Source organism: Glycine max, chromosome 13, assembly GCF_000004515.6.
Source record: "Glycine max cultivar Williams 82 chromosome 13, Glycine_max_v4.0, whole genome shotgun sequence".
Lineage (NCBI taxonomy): Eukaryota > Viridiplantae > Streptophyta > Magnoliopsida > Fabales > Fabaceae > Glycine > Glycine max.
Window position 1 is genome coordinate 35,388,515 of NC_038249.2, and position 15,853 is coordinate 35,404,367.

At 33.5% G+C, this 15,853-nt stretch overlaps 4 protein-coding genes across 8 annotated transcripts; 2 read left to right on the forward strand and 2 right to left on the reverse strand.

The window, feature by feature from the left end:
- Window positions 1-648: 648 nt before the first annotated feature.
- LOC100799071 (peptide methionine sulfoxide reductase B2, chloroplastic-like) lies at window positions 649-3,218 on the reverse strand. Its single transcript, NM_001255326.2, is given in 3 exon segments — window positions 649-946; window positions 1,434-1,590; window positions 2,882-3,218. Coding segments are annotated over 3 exon segments (609 nt in total). The 5' UTR covers window positions 3,181-3,218; the 3' UTR covers window positions 649-793.
- A 1,875-nt stretch (window positions 3,219-5,093) lies between these two features.
- On the forward strand, window positions 5,094-9,346 carry LOC100799584 (protein RMD5 homolog). Of its 3 annotated transcripts, none has more exons than XM_003543072.4 (2): window positions 5,094-5,310; window positions 8,058-9,346. In XM_003543072.4, exon 2 carries the CDS (start codon window positions 8,081-8,083, stop codon window positions 9,236-9,238), a length of 1,158 nt encoding a protein of 385 aa, XP_003543120.1. In that variant the 5' UTR covers window positions 5,094-5,310; window positions 8,058-8,080; the 3' UTR covers window positions 9,239-9,346. The 3 variants fall into 3 exon arrangements, with proteins under 3 accessions (XP_003543120.1, XP_006594660.1, XP_006594661.1); XM_006594597.4 differs by having other exon boundaries at window positions 5,209-5,325; XM_006594598.3 differs by having other exon boundaries at window positions 5,299-6,127.
- Window positions 9,238-10,343, reverse strand: LOC102665973 (uncharacterized). The gene has a single exon (XM_006594599.3). The coding sequence runs from the start codon at window positions 10,236-10,238 to the stop codon at window positions 9,756-9,758; it is 483 nt and encodes a 160-aa protein (XP_006594662.1). The 5' UTR covers window positions 10,239-10,343; the 3' UTR covers window positions 9,238-9,755.
- A 450-nt stretch (window positions 10,344-10,793) lies between these two features.
- LOC100801023 (uncharacterized) lies at window positions 10,794-15,812 on the forward strand. 3 transcript variants are annotated; one of them, NM_001255963.2, is given in 10 exon segments: window positions 11,083-11,213; window positions 11,640-11,725; window positions 11,877-11,984; window positions 12,117-12,196; window positions 13,193-13,355; window positions 14,434-14,508; window positions 14,663-14,751; window positions 14,984-15,103; window positions 15,424-15,465; window positions 15,545-15,812. In NM_001255963.2, coding segments are annotated over 10 exon segments (912 nt in total). In that variant the 5' UTR covers window positions 11,083-11,086; the 3' UTR covers window positions 15,567-15,812.
- Window positions 15,813-15,853: the final 41 nt, after the last annotated feature.

The following is a 15,853-nucleotide window of genomic DNA, read 5'->3' on the forward strand; positions in this document are numbered from 1 at the left end:
TAAATTATTCTTTATAAATTTAAAAAATAATGCATATATTTAAAAACATTTATTTATTATCAATTTTAAATATAATATAATATATATTTAAAAATATGCATTTATCATAAAGTTTAACTATATAAAATAACAAACTAAAATATTAGTTAATATTCTATAAAAAAATGTCGTTTGGTGATATAGGAAGAATTGAAATGAATACAAACGGATTAGAAACTCTCTTTTTAATTGAGATGTTTCTGTACATTGCAAGGAGAAAAATTATCATTTTATATTGGAAAACAATATTTGGACACCCAGAATACTAAGTTACACCTAGTGAGAGAGGAAAAAAAATATACATATTATAGGTTTTATAAATCTACAAGCCAATAGGAAGAGACATATACACAGAAATAATAGGTGTAAGTTACGTGTTTTAAAAAAATGGATGTGCAAATATCATTGTCCTTTGGTATTATGGACCATACATTTGTAAGAACAAAAGAGAAACAGGTAGTCATGGACTCATGGCACTTCCATTTTCATGAGCGTATTCACAATATCATTATCACCTTCAATCTACACCATATATATAAACATCCAAGTACGAAAAACAAGCACAAATGAACATAGTAGACTCTAGCACCAAGTGAAGAAGGGAACATAAATCATCAACATAACTCTTTAATTAAAATTGGTATTTAGCCATCATTATATGAACTTCATTCATAATATAAGTACATTGCATAATTTTTTTTTACTAATGTTGGGTACTTAAGCAGTCACGTCCGAACAGCAGACTCAATTTTTATTAAGAATTGGCTGGCGCAAATTTCAGTGAAATGCTATTGACACAATGGCGTTCGTTAGTGGGCGTTGGAAATCCTTCTCCTTTAAAGACGTGACCTAGATGTCCCCCACAAGCAGCACACGTTATTTCTGTCCTCATCCCATCAGGGTCCGGCTGTTGGTACATGACAATCTTATCAAATTTGTATACACTATTTGATGCAACTTAAGATATGACAAAAACACAACCAGTGTCTTCAGATACTTGTCAAGGATTTAAAATAAAATTAAAGTATTAAATGAAAAGTACGGCTTTTCCAACATATTGAACACACAAAAACATAGATGCAGTTCCTTAGGTACTAATCTATATAAATAAATAAATAAATAAGTTCCTTAGGTACTAAATGGTACTATTCTCCCATCAAAATTGATGTTTCACCTCGATAATCCGTGTAATACAGAATTGCATTAAAAGCTAGCATATGTGACCAAAATAAAACTCAAAATTTTGATTGGAGAACGGTATAAAAAATACCTAAGATACTGTATCTAAGTTTAATTCCTTAACAAGGGTTCTCACAGCAAAGGAAAAAAAAAAAAAAAACAAGACACCTTGTTAAAAGGACTATTAAGATAAAACTACGAAAAAGTGAACTTACATTGCGATTTATGGCTCCAGGAATCCCCTCATAGAAGGCTGGCCAGCCACAACCAGAATTGAATTTTGTTAAGGACCTGTAGAGAGGTGTCCCACAACCAGCACAGTTGTAAACTCCCTCATCAAAGAACTTGTCATACTCTCCTGTTCCAGGGAACCTGCATAATACCAAACCATTTTCATACAATAGAAACACAAATTCTTATCACGAATAAAACTATTTACCATCTTCAAACTAACTCTTGCCATAGATTTTGTTAATAAGAAAATCCAGAACCACCAAAAGTTCAGACCAGACTCAAAATTACTCCTACTTGTTAACTCCACACATCATTCTCTCGCATCAGTTTTTCTCTGAACATCTCTAATCATTCAAAGTAACAAGAATCACATATGAGGAATTAGCCACAGCAAATCTTGTGAGGTTGATTCACAATACAGGACCATAAGCATATAGACAACACACAGCTTTTCTCCACCGCAAGCCCACAAACTAACGACCACAGCACACTTGAGAGGAAATTACATAGTAGCCTTTGACCTGGCTGTATTACTATCTCAGTTAAGGGTGGTTAATGGTAGTTAAAAGTCAGTTACTCCTAGTTAAGTTTGTTAACTTGAGTTTTGTCCTATTTTCTGGGTATAAAAAGACAACAACTGTATCATGAAATCAGTTTAATGGAAAATTAATCACTTTCCACTCATCATTCTCTCTTTCGAGAAATACTCCAATTAGCTAGGACAACACATTTTACACATAGCTTTTAACTATTGTGATCATAAAAGCTAATGAGTAATGACCACAATCATGGTTTCTAAAAAATGGTGCACAATCGCAAGCCACATTTTTCTGCAATTTTTCCCAAAGATCATGACAACATGACCATGATGTAAAACCCTAACCACACTTTATGAAGGTTTTATTTGTTGTAGCCTTTAATACACGTCATTACTCGGCAAAATAGTTTACATGGTACATCAGTAAATGAATTTGTGAAATGAAACCTTCCCTTGAAATGACTAAGGTCCTGTTTGCATAAACTTCTGAGTAAAACACTTAGAAAATAAGAAACTAAAATGAGCTTCTCCATAACTACAATCAACTTATGCACCTTAGCTTTAGGAGAACTTAAACGAAAAGAGCTTCTATAAAAATTAGATACATAAGTTAATTAAAACTTTATGCAAAAAGCTCAATTCATTCTAGCTTTTTTATTTTCTTCTCCTGTAAGTGCTCACAAGTTACAATCGCAAAAGAAAAGAAAAAACTATTTCCATGACTTAACTCAATTCTTTGAAATTGCATAGAGAGAAATTCCGGCAAAGGAAATCAAGAATCACAGAAACTTGACATCCCCAATTACCCACAACCAGCCCCGATTAATTAAAGCTTTGGCTAGATTTTGGAAGCTTAATTAATAACAAAGCAAAGAGAAGTAAGAATGTTACTCGGTGCCCTTTTGCCTGAGAATACGAAACTGTTCAGGGGAGAGAACTGCGCGCCACTCTTCCTCTGATTTGCGGAGCGAGCCAGCGGCGGCCATGGCCACAATCCCACCACGAAAGCCGCGCTTGGGTGAGGCGGTGAAGAAGGGGGTGGCAGAAACGAAAAGAGTGGTGGGAGTAACACACTTTGTGGGGGAAATGGAGGCGAAAGATGAACGAACAAGAGTTGAGAAAATGGGTTTGGATTTGGAGGAAGAGATAGGAGTGGAAATGGAAGTGCTTCTCAGAATACTCAATCCCATGGCGATGCTGCCCTGTATTGTGTTCACTGGTCACCCTCACCTTTTACATTATCACTCTTTAATTTATTCATCTTTTTTTACGTATATTGCTGCTTTCATTATCCCAATTGGGTTTTTTTTTTTTTACTCACTTAAATCCAGTCGATAAAAACGCGCCTCCTAAAATTACGTACGAGGGTGTATATTTCAAAGGTATATTAATATGTGTGTTTTGGATGATCAAAAAAATATTATGTGTGTTTGGTATAAAATAAAATAAAATTTTGCTAACAAGTGTTTCATTTAACATATGTTAAAGAATTAGAATGAGTAAATATTTATTATACAGGAGAATACAAAAACGTGTAATCTAATTTTTTGTGTAATACTTTTTTTTATATAATGATCGTACTAAGGTCTAAAGATAAAATTTTATGCATATTATCCTAAATCCTCCACCATTAAGCGGTCCTTAGTGATTCACATATTTATATAATGTTATTATACAAATTTTAATTTTATTTTCTTGATAAAATATATATTTTATAGTATTTATAATTTTAATATTAAATTAATTTTAAACACTGGTAACTTTTTATTTATAAAACATCCAAAAAAATAAAAACTACTGCATTAACTTATTTAATATCACTGTTAATATCATATATATATATATATATATATATATATATATATATATATATATAAAATAAAAAGGTAAAAATGAAAAAATCTTATCATATGTAAAAAAGGATAAAAATAAAAAATAAATATTACTTTAAATAAAAAGTAAAAATAAATTATAATAAATGTTAAAAAAATAAATATATAAGATTAAAAATTAAAATATAATATTTTAAAAAATATTACTTCAAATAGTGTTTAAAAATATAAAAAACTACTAAAAATAATTATTTACCACGCAATCAAACAAAATATTTAACTAATAAAAAAAATTAAAAATTAATTGAAATTTAACAAGGAGGTGAAAATATAAATTTTTTAATTAAAAAATAATTTTAATTACAGTTTAAAAATATTACATCACTCTTTTAACATTATTTAATAAGATAAAAATTAAAGATTTTGATAAATATATGATTTTATTTTTTATGTTTTCAGAAAATATTTATGATTAACCAAAAAAATTTAGTAATTTTTAAAAAATATGATTCTTAGATAATTTTTTTCCTTATACCAAACCTTCAAGGGAGTTAGAATTTTCCTAAAAAACTGTGTACCAAATTTATGTGATTGTTCATAAGTATTTTTCAAAATCAAATAACAAAGTGATATTTTTATGAGAAACTTTAATTATTTACTATATTTAATTATATTAAATGATCTAATAATAACAATAATGTAGTATTTTTTCATCCAAGTAAAACTTTTTTTCTAACTCAAAAAAGTTAAGATTTTCAGTCCTTTCCTATATGTACAATTTTTGTGTAAAATATAATTGTTATATGAAAATGTTATTTAAAAACAAAAAAAAAAACTAAACATGAGAAACAACTCAAACAAAAACAAGCATGTTCAAACTTTAGGATAATGAAACACTTTTTTTTTTCTCCTTCATATACATTCTTTTTATTAATTAAAATATATTAAAAATTATAAAATTAAGAGTGAATCATTAAATAAAATATAAATTTCATTAAATTTTATAATTTAAAAAAAATTCAATTAATAAAAAAAGTATTAGAAGGTATGATTCAAACATTTCTTTTATGTTAAAACACCATTGGAGGATAATACACCTATAGATATGAATTATGAAATGAAAAAGACAATTTTTTGTTAAGTGTGAGTCTAATTAAAGAGAGGGGCCAGTTATCGTACGTGTTTGTTTTTAATCGGCACAATTTAGCCACGTGCCATCTTAGTACCCTACAGTCTTTCAGTTTCAGACCCTGAACTCTGAACATTAAGACAAACATGTAATCCAATCCAATCCAATTTCCAAACCCCAAAGGGCTGAAAAGTAAATTCACAACAGAGAAGGGGGCAAATTAGGTCCAGAATCGGATTTTAGTTTTCGCACGTGTGTCTGGTGGCCACCCCGATTTAGTCGCACGCCTAGTTCCTTTCTTCGTCTCGTCTCCCTCACATCGCACACGCTTTCGCTTTCTTTCTCTCACTGTTTCTCTGGTAACACAAATCCTTGTACATCTCTTCTTCATTTTCTTTTCCAGAACACACCACACTCTCTCTCATTTAACTTCTCCATTTTCTTTTCTTCCGTTATTTCATTTCACCGATTCGTAGTTACTTCGACAAAACCGACGACAAATAACTGAGATATATATTTTAATTTCTTTTATGTTTATCTTTATGCGAGTCTTGATTTGTGTTTTCTTCTCCTCTTCCTTCCCTGTGATGTTAATAATTTTGAATTCGCAGTTCATAATTAGTGGGTTGAATAAAATGTTTTTTCTTGTAATTTTCTTTTAAATTTTAGTTGGCAACTAGGGATTCTGATCGAAAAGAAAGACAGTCAGTTATGTACTATTTTGCTGCTTACACCTCTTGATTTTGATTGCTTCCGTTTGAAGAGTTGTGCTATGCTTTCTATTTGACAACCGAGTGTTTTATACACTTATTTCTTTTCATTGTGTTGTTTTTTGTAACTTTCAGTTACTTTGAACATTGTAACCTGCATTTACCAATTCAAATTTTGATACTATCCGTGGTAAAGTTTATTCTTCATAAATATTTTTGTATTAAGCTGGCGTAGTAAATTTTAGATTTGAACATTGTGTTTTGTAGCGGATGCTTTGCAAATTCAGTTATTTTGAACATTGCAATCTACATTCACCATTTTGTTTCTGACTTGTAGGAAAGATTGATCATGCTCTGTATATTTACCATATAGCTTGCTTAGTAAATTGTAGATTTGACAATGATGTGCAACGAGGCTTTGCAAATTTCAGTTTCAGTCAGTCATCACGAACATTGTAATGTACATGTAATGTTGAATTGGAAAGATTTGTTCTATCTAAAAGATATATTTTGATTGTATTTAGCTTGTCTAGTAATTTGTGAAGTCATTGTAGGGAACATCCTGCAGAAAAATAACTTAGTTGTTTTGCTTTCTTTGGATGTTTAACATTAAATCAATTGGTGTTAAGTACTATTACTATTATTGTGTTAGGATGATGGAATTGGAATTATAGTTTAGAATTATTATTGTAACTCCAATTTTATAGATCTCGTGTATGGGTTTTGCAAAGAATTAGACAGAATTAGAATTAAAAATGATAAGATCTAAAGTTTGAAAGTAATTATGATAATGGTGGTAGTGGTAGTAGTGGTTGGTAGCAGTGGGAGTGCTGACAGGGTGGTTGTAGTAAGGATGGTAGTGGTAGCTGCAGTGGTGGTGGCAATAGAAAGAGGGAGAGAGGTTGCACAGTGTGGGGATGAGGAATCAAGAATTTTAGGGTGTTGTTTAGGAATTGGAAATGACTAGTACTATTTTTTTGTAATTCCCTGGACTGATCTTCGAATTTATGATTTGAATTCCAAAAGGACCACCAAACATAAAAATTAGAATTAGAGTTAACAGGCAGAGTTCCAATTTCAAGCTTCAATTCCATGTTTAACTCCAAAACACCAAATAGACACCTATAGATATTTGCTACCACTTAATAATTAATCCAAAAGGAAGGACTATTGCCATTGTTAATTAATTGAACATTTCAGATTATTTGTTTGAGGTTTCTGATTTCTTTGATTAACTTGAATAAGGATTCAATTATTCTTTTTTTACATTTTTTTTATCATTTATGATGTAGGAATACATATCATGGTATAATTTGGGTTTTGGGTTTTAATTTTTGTATAACTGAAAATTCATATAGCATGTCAGAGAAACCACCGATTAATTTGCAAATTAGGGACATGAGGTAATTTCCATAAATAAGAAAAGAGATAAAATATTGTCCAGGAAAAGGCTCTTGTTCATATATTTTGTTGATGATCTTTCAGTTTAGTAGTTGGTCTTGATAAAACCAACTGGTAAAAGGGTGAGAAAAGTGAAGAAGAAGAACACTCAAGAAATTGTAGAACTTTAATTAATTAATTGTATCCCTTAGTCAGTTGGGGCATCCCACAAATAGTGGGATTTAACTTCTAATTCATTTCCTATTCTACTGTGGTTTCTAATGTATATAGCTCACCCGTGGATTTATTATTCAGTATCACTGAAATCTCTATTTTCTAAGTTATTTGAGGATGATATAGCAAAATAAACAGCTATCAAAAGATGGTTGAGGTCATCCATATGTATTTCTGATAATGATTGTGCAACATTTAGCTTAGAGCCTCCTCATTCAGGATTATAAATAAAGATGGACAGTCATCTCAGTAGATTTCAGCTTAGAACCGTAGTTTAAGTGGCCTTTTAACACAACTTAAAGAGAAAGATATATCCAGTTTGAGATTCTCTGATATTCTTATTACAAGACTTGGCTGAGTGCAAAATCAATACAATGGCGTTCAGCTTTGTGTGATTTTTGAATAATAAATAGGGCCTTCAGCATCTTTTATAGGTTCCTTCCATGTATTTTCTTTGTATTGATGTTTTATAATCAGCTTGAAATTATTGTTCCCCTCAAATATCAATTGAGCTAAGGTAAGTTTCTGGTGGAGAAACCAGCTAATAAGCAAAAATAGTTTCAACTTATTGGATTGATTGTGGCTGTAGGTCTTAATAAAGCCTTGTAAGTTGTAACTACTAACAATTGTTAATTGGGGACTATAATGGTTGCTATAGTGTATAGCTCTGTGCTGGTGTAGTGCCTCTTGTGTAATGCTACATTCTTAGCTTTTAGGCTAGAAAAACAGTTTGTTGTGTCTTTCTGAACAGGACTAACCGTTTTTTATAACATTTTCTGTAGGAGTTTGTGATCTGAGTATAAAGATGGAGCTGAGTAGCATCAAAGATGCATTTGATCGTGTAGCCAAGAAGCAAAAATTATCCTCTTCCAAGTCTCAAGAAGTTGTTGACCAGGTGGGGTGTGAAATTGAGCAAGCATTGGCAACAATTCAGTCATCACATGACCCCTCAGCTCCTGTTGACCAGAAATCTGTTCTCACAGAACTTAAGTTTAAGCTTAATGCTATTGGACCACTTCAACAGTTGGAAGGATCAAATAAGGAATTGAACATAAGTCTTACCAAGTATCAAAAACTCCTTGAAAAATTGTTAAACCCTGACATATCAAAGGCATACAGAAATGTGGACTTTGATACTCATATTGTCAATCAGATAATTGCAAACCACTTTTACCATCAAGGTTTGTTTGATCTTGGAGATAGCATCATAAATGAGGCTGGAGAGCCTGATGCAGCTGCACTTAGATCTCAATTTTTGGAAATGCATCAGATTATTGGAGCTATGAGGGAGAGAAACCTTCAGCCTGCTCTCACATGGGTCTCTGCTAATCGAGAGAAACTTGTTCAGATTGGTTCAAATCTTGAGCTTAAGATTCACACGTTGCAGTTTGTAGAGGTCCTGCAAAATGGAACACGAGCTGATGCCTTAAAATATGCCCGAACATACCTTGCTCCTTTTGCTTCTCTCAACAAGGGTGAGTTCCCAAAGCTTATGGGTTGCCTCTTGTATGCAGGAAGGCTAGAGAGCTCCCCTTATTCTGAGCTGTTGTCCCCAATTCATTGGGAGATGACAACTGAAGAGCTCACACGGCAGTTCTGCACTCTCCTGGGTCAGTCCTATGAGAACCCACTGAGTGTAGCAGTTGCAGCAGGAGTTGAGGGGTTGCCTACACTGTTAAAGCTTGCAAATGTAATGGCAGCAAAGAAGCAGGAGTGGCAGGAAATGAAGCAGTTGCCGGTGCCGGTTGAATTGGGTAAGGAGTTTCAGTTCCATTCGATTTTTGTTTGCCCTGTGAGTAGGGATCAAGGAAGTGAAGAAAATCCTCCAATGCTGCTGCCATGCTTACATGTCCTTTGCAAACAATCAATTATGAAGCTATCAAAAAACAGCACCCGAACATTCAAGTGTCCATACTGTCCAGCCGAAGCTACTGTTGCAAACTGCAAACAGCTGTATTTCTGATGATGTTTATGTATTTTATCTCTTCCATACATTTCATTTGTGCAAATACAGCATTTACAGCTTTCTGGTTGTATATAAATATTCTAAAAATCTTTTACATTTTGATAAGACCAACGAGTAAATAAAAATTGAAAGAACCTGTCTATTCTACCGTTCTTGCTTTTCTCCGTCAGGAGAATTATACAGGAGCTTCCATGATCTCACTGTTACAACTACAAACTTCTATGATATGATCGCATACAGCTTTGTATATGTACTATATATATGATTGCGGTTGATATTTTGCTTATTAATCTTTAGATAATTAGAATTTGTTACATAGAGAACTATAATGAACACTAATTCATTGTGAATGTCTCAAAAATTTCTTCTCCAAGATAAACTTAACAGTTAATTTTGTGTATTGTTCTTAAAGAGTAACGATAATGAACACATTCATTGTGAATGTCTAAAAAAATACAAAGATGCAAATTGAAGTTTGAAAAATACAGCAGCGACTAATTGGAGTAATAATATTCTAGGGAAAACCAATAATTCTGTTGAGTCCCTCAAAGAAGAAAGGAGAATTAGTTAACTTGGGAGGTGAGTTCCCTTGTCGCAGATATTCCTCCAACATCTCTTTTGTGGACCTCGCGGACAAGGGGTGAAAATGGGAACCCCACTCTGCAAGAAACGCTTTCACGAGAACCAATTTCTCGTCATCATCCATATAGGTCCATTTGTGTTGGGCCTGGTCTTCGTCGAGGCCCATGTACTCGCAGAGTTCTCCGAAGAGGAGCTTTCTGCTCTTGCGCATGGCCTCCTCCGCCATCACCGAATGCGCATTCATTCTGGCGGCCCTCGCCGCCAACTCCGATGCCAGGGATGCGTCGTTGATGCCGCCCTCTCCGCCGCCGGTGCAGTTGATTCGTCGGATGGTGAGTTTGTGGGTGGAGAGAGCGACGGGGGAGGTGGTGGAGATTGAGAAGAAAGGGGAAATAACGTGAATCCTGAGAGCCATTTGGATGGATTGGATTGGTATCTTTTTTGTTCTGTAATGATCAAATCGGAGGTTGCAGGTATCCCAACCAAGCCTACAACAAAATAGTGAAGGACTGAAGGTTACGTTTCCTTTCTGCATATATACAAACAAATTAGTCTTTACGCACTTTTTAGTTTTCACTTTTTATGACACCATTTCTATATTTATTATTAGTTAAAAATTAGTAGGTAAAAAAATTTCAAAACAGATTTATTGATATTTCTCGGTTAACGGATCTCTTTTATGACTCTATTATTTTAATAAATAAATATTTTAGTAAATAATAAAATGTGTTAAAGAAAAGTATGATACTAATACAGTAATACTGTTTTTTTTTTTTTACTGAATACTAATACTGTTATTAAGTGCATTTTAAAGGATGTGTTATAAAATATACTGTTAATAATTTCTAATATATAATAGTAATAATACATGAATATCATATAAAAATTAGTTAGGACTATATCAACAAAATTATTCATGACATTTTTATAAATTCTTCTAACTTGGTTTTAGTAACTTATGCGATAAAATTTATGAATGTTTACTTCACAAAAAGATATTAATAATGTTCAGTAAAAAAAAAGATATTAATAATATTATAAAAAAATTGAATTAATGCAATTAAACCATTTATCCAAAACATCTTTAAATTTCAGAATGATATTTGAAAACAGTTTAATTTGGATTGTGTTGAGCCTTCAGCCAAGTAAAATTGTTGTTGTATTTTAATAAGTTAATTATGGAAGTTATTAAATTAAACACGTTTATAAATGGTGGGAAACTAAGCTCAAATTTACAAGCTCCTACTAGTCAGCGCCATAAACATGAACATGAGCATGATCACAGTGGCTGTATATTGCAGCATCTCATCTTTTCCCTCTTCTCTACGCTTTCGCCGCCGCGCATTTCCACACCTTTCTCTTTCTCCTCCTTCCGCTCTCTGCTTCTCCGGTACTCACTCACATCTCATTTCCTTTTCCTTTTCTTCCAATGCGGTCGCAAATTTCGCTTTCCGTCGTTTATGTTTGTGTGTGTGAAAAATCACGTTTAGGTTACATTCGTTATAAGAACACAAGATCTACCGAAGCAGCATCCAACGAATTAGGAAAATAAATTGAATAATTGCAACCTATCAATTTGCTTAAACTGTAACAATCTACCGACAATTGATGCACTGTGCGTTGATCTAGACTTCCTGCAATGGTTCTAGTTCTCAATGTGCTTCCCTGTGCATAACTCGTTATTTGGTGAATTATCAGTTCGGATCTTATTATAGCAATTTTTGTTTTTCTATTGTTGCTAACTTGCTATCGTTTGGATTCTGATGCTATATTACTTTTATTTCCCGTTCTGTTCTGTTGCGTGAATGTTTGCTAGGTTTGTCAGAGAATATTGATAGTGGTGGTGGTGGTAGTGGTGGTCCATGTATCTTTCCATTGAACCGTTGCAAAACCATTCACCTGGTTAGTATTGAAATTGAACTCACTTTTTCAGTAAACACACTGTCTGTATCTGGTGTGGACTTGAAGCTGCTATGTTATGTATTTCATTACTAAGCACATTTAAGATTGTATGCAAATCAAGGCATTGCCAACTTATAAGACACGCATCCAGGTGAGGCATGGACAAGGGATCCACAATGTGGAGGGAGATAAGGACTACAATGCATATATGAAGCCTGAATATTTTGATGCACATCTTACGCCACTAGGCTGGCAAGAGGTAGTAAAGCACCGCAGCTTATTGTGTGAAACATGTTTGGAAAGGATAAGCTTACATGAGTCAAGATGTAGTTTAGAGATGGAAAAGACTGTTTAGTCTTGTGAATGTGTGATAATCTTTTGCTTATGATAGGTTGACAGTTTGCGTAAGGATGTTCATGATTCTGGGCTTATGAAGAGGATTGATCTGGTCATAGCATCTCCTTTATTGAGGTATCAATACCTGTGTGCTTCTTTAGTGACTCAAATGCTTTATATGGATTGAGAAACTGTTTGTCTCTATTTCTTGCATGAGTACTTAATTCTAAAATCTTGTACAGAATAACTGCTGAAGATCAGGAAATCATTCTTTTCCCACTTTCACAAATTTCCAATATCAAGTAGATTTGGCATGCTTTTTCTTTCTTTTACTTGTGATTGGCTTTGACCTTCTTCAAGTTTTCTGTGAACTTTTTTGTGTTTGGAAACACTGCTAGTTTGCAATGGCTGATAAAGGTATCCTATGTTTATGTTTGTTGTCTCTTCTTTCTGCAACATGATCAGCTTTTACCGATTGATGAATGTGATAGACTATGGTAGTGTGTCTGATTACTATGAAGCAACATCAGATGGGCAATCTTTAATTTGCACATTTTGAACATTGGTGTGACTTAATCATGTAAATAAAACATGTGCAGCAACTCAGCAAGTCCATGGATCTGGTATATTATCTTTCAGGTAAAAAATATTGCTTAAAAATATAATTGCTAGCTAATAAAATGGAAAATATTTTTGTCTTGGAAACAATTCAATTCAAAAGAGTGTTCTCTATGTATGAGCTATGTTGGTCCGATGGTAAATTAATGTTACCAGGATTTAGATTATCAAATCTGTGAACCCAGTTGTAAGTTGTAAATCATTAAAATGCTAGCTTAAAGTCTCTCCCTGCTCATGGTTCATGGGGGCAATGTGGGTCTCTTTAGTATCAAATCAAAACTATATGCACACTGAAAATTATTTGGATTAGTGACGCTTCATTTATTCAAGTCTATCTATTTACTGCACTAACTTGTTCCTGTTACGTAGTGTCTTCATGAATGAGGTTGCATTAATTGAAAAAAGCTGAGTTGGGAGGGTTTTGCAAGTTATCCATATTCTGGGTTTATGTAGTTTATATTGGAATGTGTTTCTTATGAATTGTTTGAAATAACTTACAACGAAAGGTTTTAGGACTCTACAAACTGCTGTTGGGGTGTTTGGAGGTGAGAGCTACACAGATATAACAGATGTGCTACCTCTTATGGTGGAAAATGCAGGAAACAGCAATCGTGCTGCAATTTCAAGTCTGAATTGCCCTCCAATTGTTGCTGTTGAACTTTGTCGGGAACATTTGGTATGTGATTTTATAATCTGAACATTTTTTTTATCTATTGACACAAAACATTCTTCTAGGAGACAGTTTACATAATTACATATCATATCGCTATGTGTGCAAGAGTGAAACTTAAATTACCTTCACAACATGGGCAAGTGTTAGAAAATGGATATCTTGTAATTAAAAGGAGGCAGGAATTTTAAGACAGCACACAAATGTATAACTTTACACAACTCCACTTTATTTTCATTTTTTTTTTTGCACAGCAAAAATCAAGTAGTATTATATATAAATCAGTACTAGAGGTACTGAGGAAAACAGCATATGATTACAATGGCAAAACTATGCCAAACCCCACTACATTAGAACAAAATACCCAGCAGTTGAAGAAAAAGAACAACAATAACCCCTAGGACATTTCCTCCTGCAAGCTACTAGACCATTGATTAAAATGAATAAGAAAATCTTTGTCTATTCCTTTTAACCAAGACCAAGTATGGAATAGAGCTTCGTCCATGACTTTTTCGGGATTGAAAATCTGGTTTTTAAAAACCAAGAGATTTCTATGCTTCCAAATCGTCATGGAGAGATTTTAAGACATGAATTTCAAATTATTGCTCATCTTCTTCTACTCTTAATGTTTGTCTGCTATAATCCCCTTTGAAAAAACGATAATCCTAATTATATTGTTTTCTAACTCTATTAGTCTGTTTGACGCATAGTTTTAGTCTAGCTAGCTAGGCCACAATTTTGAGGCTTGCAGACATAACGGAAAAGCTTGACAAACTTTAGCCAAATAGCAGTTGTTGTTAGTGGGCATTTTTTTTTATCCATAGGAATTAAACACAATACTAGGAGGTTTACAACACTCACACACCCTGCTCAACCAACTAAGCTGGATCCCTTGGTTAGTAGGCATTTACACAAGTTGAATAAAATGTTTTTTATTTTTTATTTCTAATAAAGACTTGAATGAAACACAAATGTGCAGTATCCTGTACAATAATATGGTCTGAATTCTGAACAGCAATTGTGAAACAATTTTTATATAAGCTTCCTAAGCTTGTTATTGATTTCTTTGTGTTTTCTCATGCAGGGAGTTCGTCCCTGCGACAAAAGGAGAAGCATCAGCGAGTATCAATCCCTATTTCCTGCAATTGATTTTTCACTGGCAAGTACCTAAATTTTATCATGCTACGCACCCTTGTGGTTTATGATTTTGTTGACGACGGCTAACATTTTTCGTTAGCTGTACAAAAAATCGGGTCTAATTATAATTTGTTCTGTTTGGGTTTTTACCAAGTCACTTTTTCTTTTCTTCCCAGATTGATAGTAATGAGGATACTTGGTGGAAGGCCGATGTTAGAGAGACAAAGGAAGAACTTGCAGCCAGAGGGCGGAAGTTCATGAACTGGTATGATTTAGTTACTGGGAAATGTTAGTTTTTATACTTTTTGTTTCCCCTGGGCTTTACTTAGCCCAACCAACTCCTTTAACACCCCCCCCCCCCCCCATTGCTAGATTAGACTTGACTACTAGAATACTAGATCCAACCTAAGAAATATTATCAGCTATACTGGAAATTGGTTTCAAATATGCTGGGTTCATTTCTGAGACTCTTAACTTTATTTTTCACCTCTTCACAGGTTGGGGACAAGAAAAGAGAAGGAGATAGCAATTGTGACGCATAGAGCATTGTTGTTGCATACTCTTAGTGCCTTTGGAAATTACAGCCATCCCTTGGAGAAGAAAGAATTATCAAAGCCGTAAGTTTTCCGATGCCTTGCATGTATATTAACATCCTTTTGAGCCAACAGAGTTGATTATTTATGTGACTCTTTTTAAATGAATACATCTTTCTTCATGAATTATATAAATACAATTTAGTCCATAAAGAAAGTACTTATTACTCCCCGCTGTTTTCGGGTCTTGCATACTGTTTCATGCGGTGCCTAAATTATTAAACTTGGGATTACGTTCTTGTAACTGGCACTGTGATATGTTCAGTGGTATCCTTCCTTTTTTTTTTTTTTTAAGGCAAATATCATATATATTTAATTGACCGGCTCCAATAATATTTTTGCAGCTTTGCCAACTGCGAGCTTCGCTCCATGGTCATCGTTGATTGGTATGAACACAATCTAAACAACTTTAAGAGCTCCCTTGCACCTCAGTCGGGGTTTTTATGATTTATTATCAACTTGTAGTGTGACGGATAGGAGGCGTTAACCATAAAAAATTAGACAAGATGCCTTCATGAAGGACCTCTCCTCTAGTGATGTTGCGCATGAAAACGCCGAGGAAAAATAAAAGGTTCTGTAGATATTTCATCGTGACTCAGGAAATCTAGCATCATTATTTCAAATTTCACAAATTATGCTTCTCGTCTGTTACAGGAAATATTTTATATGGAATACTTGTCCAACAAAGTATTCTCTACTAAGGATACACGAATCTCAGTTATTACAACATACATTGACATGGTCATATGGTATTCGTTCGTGTTTATTAATAAT